Source organism: Cetorhinus maximus, chromosome 5 (genome assembly GCF_964194155.1).
Source record: "Cetorhinus maximus chromosome 5, sCetMax3.hap1.1, whole genome shotgun sequence".
NCBI classification, from domain to species: domain Eukaryota; kingdom Metazoa; phylum Chordata; class Chondrichthyes; order Lamniformes; family Cetorhinidae; genus Cetorhinus; species Cetorhinus maximus.
The window spans coordinates 160,020,178-160,036,402 of NC_135883.1; the positions used below are offsets into that span (position 1 = coordinate 160,020,178).

Below are 16,225 nucleotides of genomic sequence, written 5' to 3' on the forward strand. Positions count from 1 at the left end.
TATCATCCACATATCAGAAATGTGTGAGAGGGAGATGATTAGGTGTCATTACATCAAAGAGACATTTGTCATAGAACCCAACAAAGATGTTCATGAGAGCTGGGCCTAGAGGGGATCCTATGACAACACCATCTATTTGGGGCTACGTGGCATGGTTAAAACTGAAGTCAACTGCATACGTTACCAAGATCATAGATTCAATTAATGCAGATTCACATAATATCAATGCCTCTACCAATCAGAGTGCACTTGCCAATCAATAAGCACTCTCTTATCATAAAGTGTAAACAGTTGTTTTCCCCTTATACTGGTATTCTTGAGGAGTGTCCTGATGAGTGCAAGATGAAAAACTTTGACATGTTTCTGTTTTAGCAATGATCATGTTCTCTACTACAAAACAACTGCAAATATTAATAGATATCAATTTTTTTTGTAACATGAATAAGATCTGGATTCTCTATTATAATCAAGAATATACTTACTTCTCCTGGAACTGTCAATGTTGTGATTGATTTACCATAAAAAGTGAATTGCATTTTCAGTTCCTAAAACAAATTTAATATAATTTCGAAAGTGTATTATCTCAGTTCCAGGGAGCAGAGTCGGAGGGCGGAGTTCCAGAGAGGTGAGTATAAAAACCTTACCTCGAGGATTCGCGGCCTAGTTCCAAGGAGCAGAGTTGGAGGGCGGAGTTCCAGAGAGGTGAGTATAAAAACCTTACCTCGAGGAATCGCGGCCTAGTTCCAGGGAGCAGAGTCGGAGGGTGGAGTTTCAGAGCGGTGAGTATAAAAACCTTACCTCGGGGATTCGCGGCCTAGTTCCAGGGAGCAGAGTCGGAGGGTGGAGTTCCAGAGAGGTGAGTATAAAAACCTTACCTCGAGGATTCGCGGACCTCGGGTCTTAAAAAAAAATTAACTGTGGCGTCACGGTAAATCTGTGACCTGATTGGCTGGTAGAGAATCTAAACTGAATTTGAGACTAAAACATTGTTAAGTTAATTAAACGAAATAAATTAATTACTTAATTAATAAGTAGAGGGTATCTAGACCAGAATCAGGGGATTACTGTTCTTAGAATTTAGCATTTATATTAGAAATCTAGCCCTAGGGAATATATAGTTAATAAGGAGTCAATAAGCAGTTATTAGATTTAAATTAATTTATTAAATAGTTCTAGAAATGGCAGTTGCTGGGGTGAAGTGCTTCACCTGTGGGATGTGGGAAATCTGTGATGCTTCGAGTGTCCCAGACAACTACATCTGCAGGAAGTGTACCCAATTGCAGCTCCTCACGGACCGCATGGATCGGTTGGAGCAGCACTTAGATGCACTTAGGAGCATTCAGGTGGCGGAAAGCGTCATTGACAGGAGTTTTGGAGACGTGGTCACACCCAAGGTACAGACATATAGATGGGTGACCGCTAGAAGGGGCAGGTAGTCAGTACAGATATCCCCTGTGGCTGTCCCCTTCTCTAACAGGTATACCATTTTGGATACTGTTGGGGGGGATGGCCTATCAGGGGAAAACAACAGCAGAAGCCAGAGCAGTGGCACCATGGCTGTCTCTGTTGTTCAACAGGGGGGGGGGTCAAAACACAGAAGAGCAATTTTCATAGGGGGCTCTATAGTCAGGGGCTCAGATAGGCGCTTCTGTGGTCGTGAAGGAGACACCAGGATGGTATGTTGCCTCCCTGGTGCCAGGGTCCAGAATGTCTCTGATCGGGTACGGGACATTCTGAAGGGGGAGGGAGAACAGCCAGAGGTCGTGGTACACATTGGTACTAACGACATAGGCAGGAAGAGTGATGAGGTCCTGCAGCGGGAGTTCAGGGAGTTAGGCAGAAAGTTAAAAAACAGGACCTCTAGGGTTGTAATCTCAGGATTACTCCCTGTGCCACGTGCCAGTGAGGCTAGAAATAGGAAGATAGTGCAGCTGAACACGTGGCTGAACAGATGGTGTAGGAGGGAGGGTTCCTGATATCTGGATCAATGGGATCTCTTCCGGGGCTGGTGGGACCTGTACAAGAAGGATGGGTTGCATCTAAACTGGAGGAGCACCAATATCCTGGCTGCGAGGTTTGCGAGTGTCACTCGGGAGGGTGTGGGGGTGGGAACCAGAGCAATAGGTCAGCAGGTGAAATAAATGACTGGGAACCAGTGAATATGGCCAGTAGGACTAAGAGGCAGGGCAGGCAGGGAGAAATGACTGAACACAGTGGGACTGGGGGTCTGAAATGCATTTGTTTCAGTACCAGAAGTATAACAGGCCAGGCAGATGAGCTTAGAGCTTGGATTAGTACTTGGGACTATGATGTTATTGCTATTACAGAGTCTTGGTTGAAGGATGGACAGGATTGGCAGATAAACGTTCCAGGATTTAGATGTTTCAGGCAGGATAGAGAGGGATGTAGGAGAGGTGGGGGAGTTGCACTGCTGGCTAAGGGGAATATCACAGCTGTACGACAGGAGGACACCTCGGTGAGCTCATGCAGCGAGGCAATATGGGTAGAGCTCCGGATAAGGAAGGGTGCAGTCACAACGTTGGGGGTTTACTATAGGCCTCCCAATTGCCGGCGGGAGATTGAGGAACATTTATGTAGGCAGATTTTGGAAAGATGTAAAAGCAATAGGGTTGTTGTGGTGGGTAATTTTAACTTTCCCTATATTGACTAGGAATCACTTAGTGCTAGGGGTTTGGATGGTGCAGATTTTGTAGGGTGCATCCAGGAGGGCTTCCTGAGACAATATGTAGATAGTCCAACTAGGGAAGGGGCAATACTGGACCTGGAATTAGGGAATGAACCCAGCCAGGTGGTCGAAGTTTCGGTAGGAGAGCATTTTGGGAAAAATACCATAATTCAGTAAGTTTCAAGGTACTGGTGGATAAGGATAACAGGAGTCCTCGGGTTAAGGTGCTTAATTGGGAGAAGGCTAATTATAACAATATTAGGCAGGAACTGAGGAATCTAGACTGGAGGCGGATGTTTGAGGGCAAATCAACAACTGACATGTGGGGGGGCTTTCAAACATCAGTTGATAAGAATTCAGGACCGGCATGTTCCTGCTAGGATGAAGGATAAGCATGGCAAGTTTCAGGAACCTTGGGTAACGAAGGATATTGTGAGATTAGTCAAAAAGAAAAGGGAAGCATTCATAAGGGCTAGAAGGCTGGGAGCAGATGAAGCCCGTGGAGAATATAAAGAAAGTAGGAAGAAACTTAAGTAAGGAGTCAGAAGGGCTAAAAGGGGTCATGAAAAGTCACTGGCAACCAGGATTAAGGAAAATCCTAAGGCCTTTTATACATATGTAAAAAGCAAGAGTGTAGCCAGGGAAAGGGTAGGCCCACTCAGGGACAGAGGTGGGAATCTGTGTGTGGAGCCAGAAGAAATGGGAGAGATACTAAATGAATACTTCTCATCAGTATTCACCAAAGAGAAGGACTTAGCAGTCGATTTGTCTAGGGAAGAATGTGTAGATAGCCTGGATCATGTTGAGATCAAAAAAGAGGAGTTGTTAGGCGTCTTGAAGAATATTAAGGTGGATAAGTCCCCAGGGCAAGATGGGATCTACCCCAGAATACTGAGAGAGGCAAGGGAGGAGATTGCTGGGGCCTTGACAGAAACCTTTGTATCCCTACTGGCTACGGGTGAGGTCCCAGAGGACTGGAGAATGGCCAATGTTGTTCCATTGTTTAAGAAGGGTAGAAGGGATAATCCAGGAAATTACAGGCCGGTGAGCCTTACGTCAGTGGTAGGGAAATTATTGGAGAAGATTCTTCGTGACAGGGTTTACTACCATTTGGAAGCAAATGGGCGTATTAGTGAGAGGCAGCATCATTTTGTGAAAGGGAGGTCGTGTCTCACTAACTTGATCGAGTTTTTCGAGGAAGTGACAAAGATGATCGACGATGGAAGGGCAGTGGATGTTATATACATAGATTTCAGTAAGGCCTTTGACAAGGTCCCTCATGGCAGACTGGTACAGAAGGTAAAGTCGCACGGGATCAGAGGTGAGCTAGCAAGATGGATACAGAATTGGCTTGGTCATAGAAGACAGAGGGTAGCAGTGGAAGGGTGCTTTTCTGAATGCAGAGCTGTGACTAGTGGAGTTCTGAAGGGATCAGGGCTGGGACCTTTGCTGTTTGTAGTATACATAAATGATTTGGAGGAAAATGTAACTGGGCTAATTAGTAAGTTTGCAGACGACATTAATGTTGGAGAGTTGCAGATATTGAAGAGGATTTTCAAAGGATACAATGGGATATAGATCGGTTGGAGACTTGGGCGGAGAATTGGCAGATAGAGTTTAATCCGGACAAATGCGAGGTAATGCATTTTGGAAGGTCTAATATAGGCAGGAATTATACAGTAAATGGCAGAACCCTTAAGTGCATCGACGGGCAGAGGGATCTGGGTGTACAGGTCCACAGGTCACTGAAAGTGGCAACGCAGGTGGATAAGGTAGTCAGGAAGGCATATGGCATGTTTGCCTTCATTGGCAGGGGTATTGAGTATAAAAGCTGGGAAGTTATGCTGCAGCTGTATAGAACCTTGGTTAGGCTACACTTGGAATATTGCATGCAATTCTGGTCGCCACATTACCAGAAGGATATGGAAGCATTGGAGTGGGTGCAGAGGATGTTTACCAGGATGCTGCCTGGTCTGGAGGTTATTAGCTTTGAGGAGAGGTTGGCGAAACTCGGATTGTTCTCACTAGAGCGACGGAGATTGAGGGGCGACTTGATAGAAGTTTACAAAATTATGAGTGGCATGTACAGAGTAGATAGTCAAAAGCTTTTTCCCAGGGTGGAAGAGTCAATTACTAGGGGACATAGATTTAAGGTGAGAGGAGAAAACTATAGAGGAGATGTGCGGGGCAAGTTTTTTACGCAGAGGTAGTGAGTGTCTGGAATTTGCTGCCAGAGAAGGTGGTGGAAGCAGGTACGATAGTGGTGTTTAAGAGGCAGCTTGACAAATACATGAATAGGATGGGAATAGAGGGATATGGATCCCGGAAGTGCAAAATGATTTAGTTGACGGGCAATATGATCGGCGCAGGCTTGGAGGGCCGAAGGGCCTGTTCCTGTGCTGTACTTTTCTTTGCTCTTTGTTCTTTTCTTTGTTAATGTCTCCAAAGATCTATGATCCTGGTTGTGGACGTATCAGTACTGGCAACAAGGTCAGGGATCATCACTGCTCATCCCGCACCGCAGGAGGAACTTTGGTACAGCACGGATAGTGCCGAATGCGACACGCAACGGGGAATGATAAATGTAACAGTGAGAGAACAAGTGCTTTCGAATTGTAGCAAGAGTTTGCTTCAGATCGGGCATGGGAGGTCCGCCACTATCCAGCCACCTCCCACCTCTACTTTCACAGTCCGAGTAGAGATAATTGAAGCCCCGCAAACCACACCGACTGACCCACCTTTTCCGACTATGCATCCAGGACCGACGAATGGTTTGGCCCTGGTTAATCAGAAGTTTTGTATGATAATGTACACCATGTGCTGGTAACCGTCGTCTTGAACATATCCGGAATCATCGTGACCCAGTGGTGCTTAACCCATACCTAAGCACTCTATACGGTTCTGACGGGCCAGCTGATGGCTGAAGCGGTCCAGTTTAATGGCGGGATGCGATCAGGCCCAGAGGGAGACCGAGCTAAGCGCAGCCTGACAAATGACGCTGCCACATTATTCAATACAGGGACATCAATAGTTAATTCCATCAACCTAGCAACTGTTGATCAGAAGGTCCGTACACTGAGCTTTAAGCTTAAGGAGATTTTGGGGTGGGGACAGGGGATCCAGGATACCCAATTAAATACAGACCAGGACGTGACACGGTTAATTCGAAGCCTGGCTGTGGATTGCTCTGGATCTGGAGTCAGATGTAGACCAAACCAGGTAAGGGCATTAGTGAAGCAGATGGGTTTTTGCAACAATCAATGTTAGTTTCAGAGTCACTATTACTGAGGGAAGAGCAGTACTTCTTCAATGCAGGCATTCCTGGAAGAGAGGTGGCACTGAATTAAACACTAAGATAAAAGCAAAACACTGCGGATGCTGGAAATCTGAAATAAAAACAGAAAATGCTGGAAAAATTCACCAGGTCTACCAGAGAGAAACAGAGTTAATGTTTCCAGTCCATATGATCTTTCAAGTAGGGGTGACAGATGCTTTCAGACCTGCAGAGTTTATCCAGCATTTTCTGTTTATATTTCAGATTTCAAGCATCTGCAGCATTTTACTTTTATCACTATTACTGAGACAAGCTTTCAATTCCAGATTTTATTATCTGAATTTAAATTTTACCAGCTGCAATAGTGGGATTTAAACACCTGCCTCCAGAGCATCATCCTGGGTCTCTGCATTACTCGTTCAGTGATATTACCACTACACCACTATCTCCCCAGAAATAACAAATGCGTTACTCAGCCTTATTTCTGAGTAAGAAACTAACATGAGACCAAAAGTTGAAATGCATCACCCTCTTTATTTCACAGTGAGAATACATTCCCAGCAGTTTGAAAAACAAAAGGCAAACAAAAGCTAGAAGACAATGGCTAATTTACTCCATGAGAGAAGCCTGTGAATGGGTCACCTGTTAACAGGGGTAATATCTGAATAGATCATGTTCTCAATCACAGGTTCAGTCTGTCGATGTTCCGAATGTGAGTTCCCAGTATGGGTGTGAGGAGATGGGAATCTGAACTTTATTCCATGTTTAGTCTCTGGAATCTAATCTTAGATTGGGATTCTTTCTCAGTTTTAAGCTGCTTCAAACCGGAGTCGTCAAAACTTCCACTTCAGTTTCCTCATGATTCTAATGAAAATTTAAACTGCTGGTGGTGTGCATGGGAGACGTGTGTGATCATGCTGCGGGGAAGCTTTTCATTGGTGAATACTGTTGTCAGCTAACAATGCAGCAGGTACAGGCGGGTTATAAAGGAGTCTCCTGTAGAAACAGGGAGGAACTTCATCATGACCACAACTTCCCTGCCCAGCTCCATTGCTACTAACAGGAGAATTATTTAGAGCCCAAAGGCGGCATGCGTGTTTTTCAAATTTAAACTTCACTTGTAAGTATTTCACATTACATTGGTTTCTCTTTATTCATGTCGGCACCATCGTTATTTATTGAGACTCATTTAATCAGAAAACTCAATGTCCTGGCACAGCTCATAGTTGGCACACATTGATGGTTACAAAAGAATCAGGGACATATCTTTATCATGGAAGATATAATATTGTGTGTCTAGGTTCACTCTTTACTGAATGTTTATGTTAGTGTCCAGTGTTGCACTCACTGCTCTGTGGAACATGGTTGGAGTTGCTGGCTCAGCTGGCTCTCCCTTCTATGCATTGTAAAGGAGATTGTCGATGATCACTCTCAGCAGGGATAATTGGAATGTTGTAGGTGAATTCAAGGACTCAGCCAACCAACAATTAGAAATGGACCCACATGTCCTGATATTGTCCTTTAGGTCCCTCATTTTCTTACCTTGACTGCCTTTCCCCACCTCCCCTACCCTCACCCCTACCATACCAAGATGCCAGGCCCCTCCTCTTTCACTTCTGCCTGCCCCAAGTCCACCCTCTGCCCTCCTTGGATCTTTCCGTCATTGATTACTGTTTTGAAATTGCAATCTGTACATATTGTTCACTGGAATCTTCCATACAGAATTATACCCACAGAGGGAGTCTGCAGGAAGAAGTGGAGAGTCTGAAGAATATGTTTTAATACAAGGAGCCATGTTGCTCATGCACTTTAACTCTAGGTGTCTCTGGCTGTTTCTATTACCGAGCACCTCACACACTCTTTAACTCTTGCATGCCCCTGAACCCCGATTCAACTCCACTTAACCCTCCAACACTGAGTCACTCGTGTCGGTCCTGGGCCTCAATGCAAGCTGCCATTCTCATGCTCCCCTCCCTGAGCTCAGGTACAATGCCACATCTGACCACTCCATAATTTCATTCGTAACAACTTCAATTCTCTCTGCTCTGCAACACATCCCATTTTCAATTAGATCTTTTCACTTCACCTTTAAACATTCTGATCAGAATGACTGAGATAAACATAAATATAATCCATCGCTGTGTCAAGATAGAACATTCTGGAACTATATCAGTCACTAGGACCATCTCAATCTCAGTCTGTTCATGATTCAATTAAAGCAACATTATAGAAAAGGCAAATTACTGCAGTGATTAATCCCTGTTCCCCAATGGAGGGCCCACTACCCATGTCCAACTGGGATTAGGCCTGTGTATGCTCAGTGCGGAGATGTTAGACTCATTTCACCATTGCTGCCCACAGAGGTGGTTGGTCAGAAATGAATCTGCAAGTTTGGCAAATAGTTTGAATTGAAGGAGGAACCTAATTATAAACAACAGGAAAAGCAACAGCAGCGGTCAGGGCTCCTCTGTCAGGGACAGTCAGATCTGCCAGGGCTGGATCCTCATGTCTGGTTAACGTAGAAGACCATGTGGTTTCTCCATATTTGGTTGGCGAAGTGAGTGGGTAAGAATGTGGCAGACAGAATATAATTTGGGGACGTATGAAGTCAGTCAAATATCGGAAAAATATAAAAGTTGAATATTTTGCATGGGTGAGTGACTGGAAAATGTTGTTATTCAGAGGGACTTGGGTGTCTTTACACATGCAGCATAGAAAGGTAATATGCAGTTACAACAAGCAATCAGGAATACAAATGGTATCTTAGCCTTTATTACAAAGGGATTAAAGAGCAAATAAATCTTACCTCAATTATATAGGTGACACCACACCTGTAGTTTTGCTCTCCTTACCTAAGGTTAGATGAACTTTCCCTAAAGGGACTGCAATGCCTGTTTATTAGACAGATTACACACTCGAGGGATAGTGTGGGAAGGTGGAATTGAGGTAGAAGATCAGCCATGATCTTACTGAATGGTGGAGCAGGATTGAAGAGCCTCTGTTTTATTTGACTTTGGGAAAGACAAGGAGGGACAGCCCCTGGTGAGAACCATGACCTGTCTGTCACAGGATAGTGTGGGAGACATTGAGCTGGACACCCGGCAAGAGCCGTTGTTTAGAATCACTGAACAAAACAACCAAAGGGAGCAGTTTATGTAAATGAAGAAGAAATGCTCACTGTTGATGCTAACATGGTTGCATAATTTATAAAAAGAATAAATGCAACAGTGTGTGTGGGAGTCAGAATTAACTGTCAGTAGAGGGCAATGTGCAGAGTTTTCCTCTCAGTGATTTGGGGGCGGGACTCGCTCGCCGAGGGGAAAATGACATGGGATGATGTTGGGAGGAACCCCCGACATCATCCCGGTCCATTTAAATATTGAGGAAGGCGGGGGCACAGCGAAATCAGCTGTCCGCCCACCGACCTGTCAATGGCCAATTAAGGCCATTGACAGGATAATTAAGATAATTAAAGGCCCTGTCCGTCCAACCTTAAGGTTGGCGGGCAAGCCAGGAGCCCCAGTGGGCTTCTGATAATACATGAAACCTCATCCACTGGCGGGATGAGTTTTCATGTCCGTTTTTAAAAACATCAATAAATTTTACGTGCTTCTTATGTTACATGAGTGGGACATGTTAATAATTTTTATATTTTTCTATTTTTCAAGTTTTTTACACTTCATTAATCTACCTGAGAGAGCACTTAGTCTCAGGGAGATGTGCGTTATTTCGCGCGCATGTGCAAAAGAGCGCACTTTGACAGATGAGGAATCCTTACCCCCCTGCACAGGAAGCATATGGTGCTTCCCATCGCCCTTTTCGGTGGCGGAGTTCGGCTGCCCGCCCGCCCATCAAGGGAAAAATTTTGGCCAATATTTCTAAACAGGGTCTCAGTGCTGAATGCGTCATTGGTGGATTTGTTCAAAACCCCAATACCGGCACATATATGTAATCTGTCTAATGAACAGTCATTGCGTTCCCTCTAAGGTAAATATATCCTTCCTTAGGAAAGGAGACCAGAACTTTGCACAGTACTCCGGCTTAAACTCATTGTGTAATTAGTGGAAGGTTCAATCAGTTTAAGAATAGAGTTAAGCACATCTCACTGTTTTATATCTATAGGGGTAACAAACCCTAGCAGGTAGCTTTTACAATTTTCTAAAAGCTATTTGCATCAGCCCATGTGTGTTATAAAAACTGATGATGAATCCTGGATCAAAGTGTCGATTGTCTTGTTCCAAGTCCTGCTGGAATTCAGTCACATGTCCTTCATATTGTTGCCCATCAACCTTCTGGTCAAAAGTCCTGCAACAGAATTAAGAATATATAATTTTCATTTTTGTTCCTCCTGACAAAGCCCGTATGGAAGCCAAATGGATTGTCAGGACATTCAGTCCACTGAGGACCCTCCACCATTCAGTTCATCCACAGCTGTAGTAACATAATAGATAAGATAGCCCAATGGGCAGACAAGTGGCAGATTGGATTTAATACAGGGAAATGGCATTCAATGGCATTACCATCACTGAGTCCCCCACTATCACCTTCCTGTGGGTTACCATAGACCAGAAACGGAACTGAACTAGACATATAAATACTGTGACTACGAGATAAGGTCTGAGTTTAGAAATCCTGTGGTGAATATCTCACCTCCCGACTTTCCAAAGCCTGTCCACCAACTATAAGGCACAAGTCAAGAGTGTGATGGAATACTCTCTACTTGCCTGGATGAGTGCTGCACCAACAACACTCAAGAAGTTTGACATTATCCAGAACAAAGCAGCCCACTTGATTGGTACCCCATCCACATACATTCACTCCCTCCACCACTGATGCACAGTAGCAGCAGTGTGTACCATCTACAAGGTGCACTGCAGGAACTTACCAAGGCTCATTAGACAGCCTCTTTCAAACACAAAACTGCTACCATCTAGAAGGTCAGCAGACACATGGGAGCACCTACACCTGGAAGTTCCCCTCCAAGCAACTCACCATCCTGACTTGGAAACGTATCATCGTTCCATCAGTGTCGCTGGGACAACATTGTGGAACACACTCCAAACTGCATTGTGGGTGTATCTACACCACATGGACTGCAATGGTTCAAGAAGGCAGCTCACCACTACTTTCTCAGAGCAATTAGGGATGGGCAACATATGCTGGCCTAAGCAGTGGTGCACACACTCCATGAATGAACTAAGAACAAAGTGGGGTGATGCATTTTGCAGAAGGTATAAGGAGAGGTAATGGAGACATCATGACACAATTCTAAAGAGTGTGCAGGGACAGAGGGACCTTGGGCTGCATGGATCTTTGAATGTGAGAGCACATATTGAGAAAATGTTCAGCAATGTATCTGGCAACTTGGGTTTCATAAGTAGAGGTATTGATTACAAAAGCAAGGAATTGATGCTGAACCTGTTTAAAGATCTGGAGAAGCGACAATTAGCGTATTGCATCCATTGATGGAGACCACAATTTAGGAGGGATGTGAGGTTCCTTGAGGGGGTGCAGAGGAGACGTAATTGAATAGTTCCCCGGGTGGGGGATTTTAGTGACATGGTTGGGTTGGAGAAGCTGGGGTAGTTCTCCTTGGGTCAAAGGAGGTTGAGGGGTGATTGGATAGAGCTGTACAAGATTCTGACAGGGTTCAATAAGGTAGAAAAGGAAAAGCTGCTCTCATTAGCTGATGGTGCAAGAACTAGGGGAGACAGAGAGAAGACTTTGGACAAGAGATTCAGGGGGTATCTGAGGAAAAACCATTTATGCAGCGAGTGGTAATAATCTGGAACTCACTGTTTATTAAGGCGGTGGAAGCAGAGATGATGAATGATTTCAGATGGAAATTGGATGGGCATTTGAGGGGAATATACTTGCAGGTTCACAGGGTTAAAGGGAGGGTATGGGACTGATTGGATTGCTCTATATAGTCAGCATGGTCTCAATGGGCTAAATTACCTCCTTCTGTGCAGTCATGATTCTACGTGCCAAATTTATTGTGCTCCCTTGAGGCAAGTTTGCTGGCGGAGAGGGCATTTAATTGTTTGTGTTGGTGGCGGATGGGCACCCCGCTGCCTTACTGCCTCCACCAAGATTAAATTCAGTGTGGGGAGGTTCGTGCACGGGCAGCCCAACCCTTCCCAACCCACCATCGATGGAGGCACTTAAATGGACAATTCACATCCACTTAGAGTCTCTTCTTGTAGCTGATGTCCTTAACCCAGAGGCAGGAGGGCCTGTCACTACGCTGGTTGCTTTCGGATTTTTTGGAGGGGCCATTTTGTTGTCGAGGGACTGTCATCGGGAAGGTGGGTGGAGCCGTGGAGAGCCACCTTCTGCCTCTTTTTCCTACACATCTCACCCCCTCCCCCATGACCACCTTTCCTGCAATCCTCTTCCTGCCATCAGTCACCTGTTATCCTGGGGTCCAGCACTGATCCTCGGCCTCTCATGAACAGAGCCAACAGCAGACACTACACCTCCTTGATGCTGACAAGCGCTGAGAGCTGCTGGCCTCTTATTGGCCAGCTGCTTTTGGAGGGCGAGGACTCTACCTCCTGGGGTCCTTGATCCCAGGGAAAACCTGCCATTGGCCACCTGAAAGGCACTTAATGCAGCAGGCCCTCCCTAAAGGAGGTGATGCAGGGCCTTTGTCAGCTCTTCTGCAGAGATCCCCATTGCCTACATTAAAATATCGCCCTATGTGTCTATGATCCACACCTCTACTCAATTTACTAACTTTAGCTCTGCCCTGTGGAGAAAACTCTCTCACTCATATCCTTCCTTCTACAAGGTCTGATTTGGAAAAGTGAATCTTGGGACAGTACTTTTAAAAGAAGTGTCCTGAAGGAATCACAGGTTTCTTCCCAGTTTATATGTTGATATGTTGATATGTTCGTATTTTATAGAGGGAGTTTCGTACTTTCCAGGAATTGAGAAAATGTCGCTTGTGGGACTTCTCATGGTATCTACGTGTTGCGACTGCAGAATGCGGTAGCTCATGGACACGTGTGTGATCCAGGGCAAACATGTCTGCAGTAAGTGCCAGAGACTCGAGGAGCTTCGGCTCAGAGTCTTTGAGCTGGAGGCCGAGCTGCAGACACTACGAGGCATCAGGGAGGGGGAAAGTTACTTGGACTCTTCATTCCAGGAGCCGATCACACCTCTTAGGATAGGGTCAGCTGATTTGGTCAGTGGTCAGGGACAGGAGGGTGTCGCTGTGAGTGAGGCAGATATGGGATCGAGGAGTTAGAAGTGGAGGAGCCTCAGCCCTTGCAGTTGTCCAACAGGTTTGAGTTCCTGCAGTTTGTAGGGACGAAAGTGGAAGCTGCAGGGTGGATGAGCGAACTGACCATGGCACCATCGTACTGGAAGCCAGTCAAGTAGGGGGAGTGGACAGGAATGTAGTGGGTGCAGGGGACAGTATAGTCAGGCAGATTGGCACAGTTTTCTGCAGCTGAGGGCAAGAGTGCAGAAGGCTGGGTTGCCTGCCAGGTGCCAGGGTTTGGGACATCTGATCAGGGCTGGAGAGGAACTTGCAGTGGGAGGTGGAGGATCCAGTTGTCATGGCCCACGTGGGGTCCAATGAAATATGTTGAATGAGGAAAGAGGTTCTGCTTAGGAATAATGAGCAGCTGTGGGTTAAATTAAAAAGCAGAACCTCAAATGTAATATTCCCTGGATTATTACCTGAACCACGAGCAAATTTGCATAGGATAAATCAGATTAGAAATTTAAATGGGTGGATCAAAGTGCGGTGTGGGAGAACTGGGTTTTGATTCATGGCCACTGGCACCAGTATTGGGGAAAGTGGGAGCTGTTCTGCTGGGACAGTCTGAATCTGAACTGTGCTGCGACCAGTGATCTGCTGAGTCAAGTAAAGAGGTTGGCAGGTAGGAGTTTAAAATAATTAGTGGGGGCAAGGGATCAAGTATTACAGGATGTGATGAGAGAAGACAAGCCAGGGGAGCAAGGAAGCAATAGGGGAAATGATAGTCGGAGTGTGGCAGGAAGGGACAGAGGGTACAAACTTATAAGTGTGCCAGCAGATAAGACTGGAGGTTGTGAAAATAGTAAAATGATAGAACTAAAGGCTCTGTATTTAATTGCATGGAGCATTCACAATAAAACAAATGGATTGAGAGTCCAAACATAAATAAATGTGTATGATCTGCTAGCCATTGCAAAGACATGGCTGCACGATGACAATGGCTGGGACGTGAATATTTGAGGGTATGTGACATTTCAGGAGGACAGGAGCTCGGAAAACTTCGAGGGGTGGCTCTGCTCATTAAGTTTGGCATTAGTAATTTAGAGAGAGATGACTATAGTTCTAAATATCAAGATGTAGAATCAGTTTGTTTAGAGATGGAAGTCACTTATGGGATTGGTTTATAGGCCCAGGAACAGTAACCACACTGTAGGAGCGGGTATCAGAAAGGAATAATGGGGGCTTGTGACAAATGTGCAGTGTTAACCATGGGTAATTTTAATCTACATATAAATTGGATGAATCAGATTGACACGATGTGTTCATAAGAGTATTTTCGGGGCAGTATCTTAGAGCAGCACATTCTACAGCCAACCAGAGAGCAGACGATGCTACACCTGATCATGGGCAGCAAGACAGGATTATTTAATGAACGTAACAGTAAAGGCACATCTAGGCAGCAGTGACCATAATATGACTGAATTTTGCTTTCAGTTTGAGGCAGAGAACTTGGGCCAGAACTTCCAAGAATTGACAACGACTATTGGATTGCCACTCTGCTCCTTTTTCCGACCTTACTCAGGAGCTGCACCTTCCTCTCCCGACCTTTCTCCTCGGGCCAGGTGAGAAATGTGCAGTGCAGCGTGTTCCCGAGGCCTTCAGTCGAGGGCAGCAGAATCATTTGAGAGGAGGTCAGACCCCTTTTTGTGGCACCAGCTGCTATAAAGCAGGTAAGTTTAAAGTTTAATGAGCTGGGGAGGCTGGGCCGCAAAATACATTCAAGGCTGAGATAGACAGATTTTTAATCAGTAAGGCAATCAAGGGTTATGGGAAAAGGCAGGAAAGTGGAATGTGGGTTATCAGGTCAACCATGATCTCATTGAACAGCAAAGCATACTTGATGGGCCAAATGGCCTACTTCTGCTCCTACGTCTTATGAACTTTTGGATCTAGCCACTTTGAGAAGCAAGGGAGAAGGTAAGTGTGCAAGGTAAGCGTGTAGGATTGGGGGAGGTCTGGTGGTCAGTGGGGGTGGTGTGGCGGTAGGATGAGTCTGGGGCTGGCAGGGGAATGGGAGGGTATCCGGGGAGGATGGGGGTTGATCGTGGGATGGGGAGGGTTCTAGAAGGTGCTGGGTGAGTAGTCGGGGATGGGTAGGGGGTATTTGAGAGATCAGGAGAGTAGTGGGAGGTTGTTAGGGGTGTCGGAAGGGCGGCTGAGTGTGCGGGTGGGGGTTGCTAGAGGGGTAGTTGGTGAATTGGGATTGTAGTCAGTGTGCTGCCATTTTGTTGGGGGTTAGAGAATGTAGTCAGGGGAGTGGGGTGTGGTTGGAGGGTCAGGAGTGCAGTCGGGGGCGATGGGAGAGACCTCGGCGGGTGGTGGGTAGTCAGGTAGTGGGGGAGTAGTCAGGAAGCTGGGGACAATCAGGAGATTCAGGGCGTGGTTGGGGGATGTGGGGTGTCCAGGGTGCCCCCTGGGTGTTTCTGGACGGGGAGGGGGAGGTCAGTACGATAGTTAGCCAGGATTTAGATGTGGTTTTAATTATTCTAACTTTTCCTGAGTAACTATCCTGCTAAGAGAGTTGGAACCATCAACAAAGTCTCTGAATTAAATTGGAGCATCGGATGGTTCCCAGTGCAGGGTAATTGCCAATGGGAAGTTTGAACTTGAATACAATCCTTGCATGGGGACTTCCGTGGGATGCCCAGTGCATCTTCTGGGCTATCTCCTGGGTTTGACGCCCCGGAGAACAGAAGTTATGGGCCAGCGGGTCTAAGACTGATGCTTTAAACTTAAATAAGGGCAATTATGGAAGTATGACGACAGAGCTGGTTAAAGTGCACTGGGGAAATAGGTTTAGAGATAGTTCAGTGGAGATGCAGTGGCAGATATTTAAGGAGATATTTTATAACACTCAGCAAAAATACATTCCAGTGAGAAAGAAAGATTCTGGGGAGGAACACACAATCTATTGCCAACTAAGGAAGTTAAAGATAGCATCAAATTGAAAGAAAGAGCATAAAATTCCATGAAGATCAGAAAATTGGACTGGGTA

General features: G+C 45.6%; 1 protein-coding gene across 1 annotated transcript in view; it reads right to left on the reverse strand.

The window, feature by feature from the left end:
• Positions 1-10,108: 10,108 nt before the first annotated feature.
• LOC144680393 (heme-binding protein 2-like) overlaps positions 10,109-16,225 on the reverse strand; it is a 36,702-nt gene continuing 30,585 nt past the window's right edge. Inside the window, exon 4 of the mRNA XM_078541362.1 lies at positions 10,109-10,265. Coding sequence (XP_078397488.1) covers positions 10,109-10,265 — 157 coding nt within the window. The remainder of the gene's footprint in view (positions 10,266-16,225) is intronic.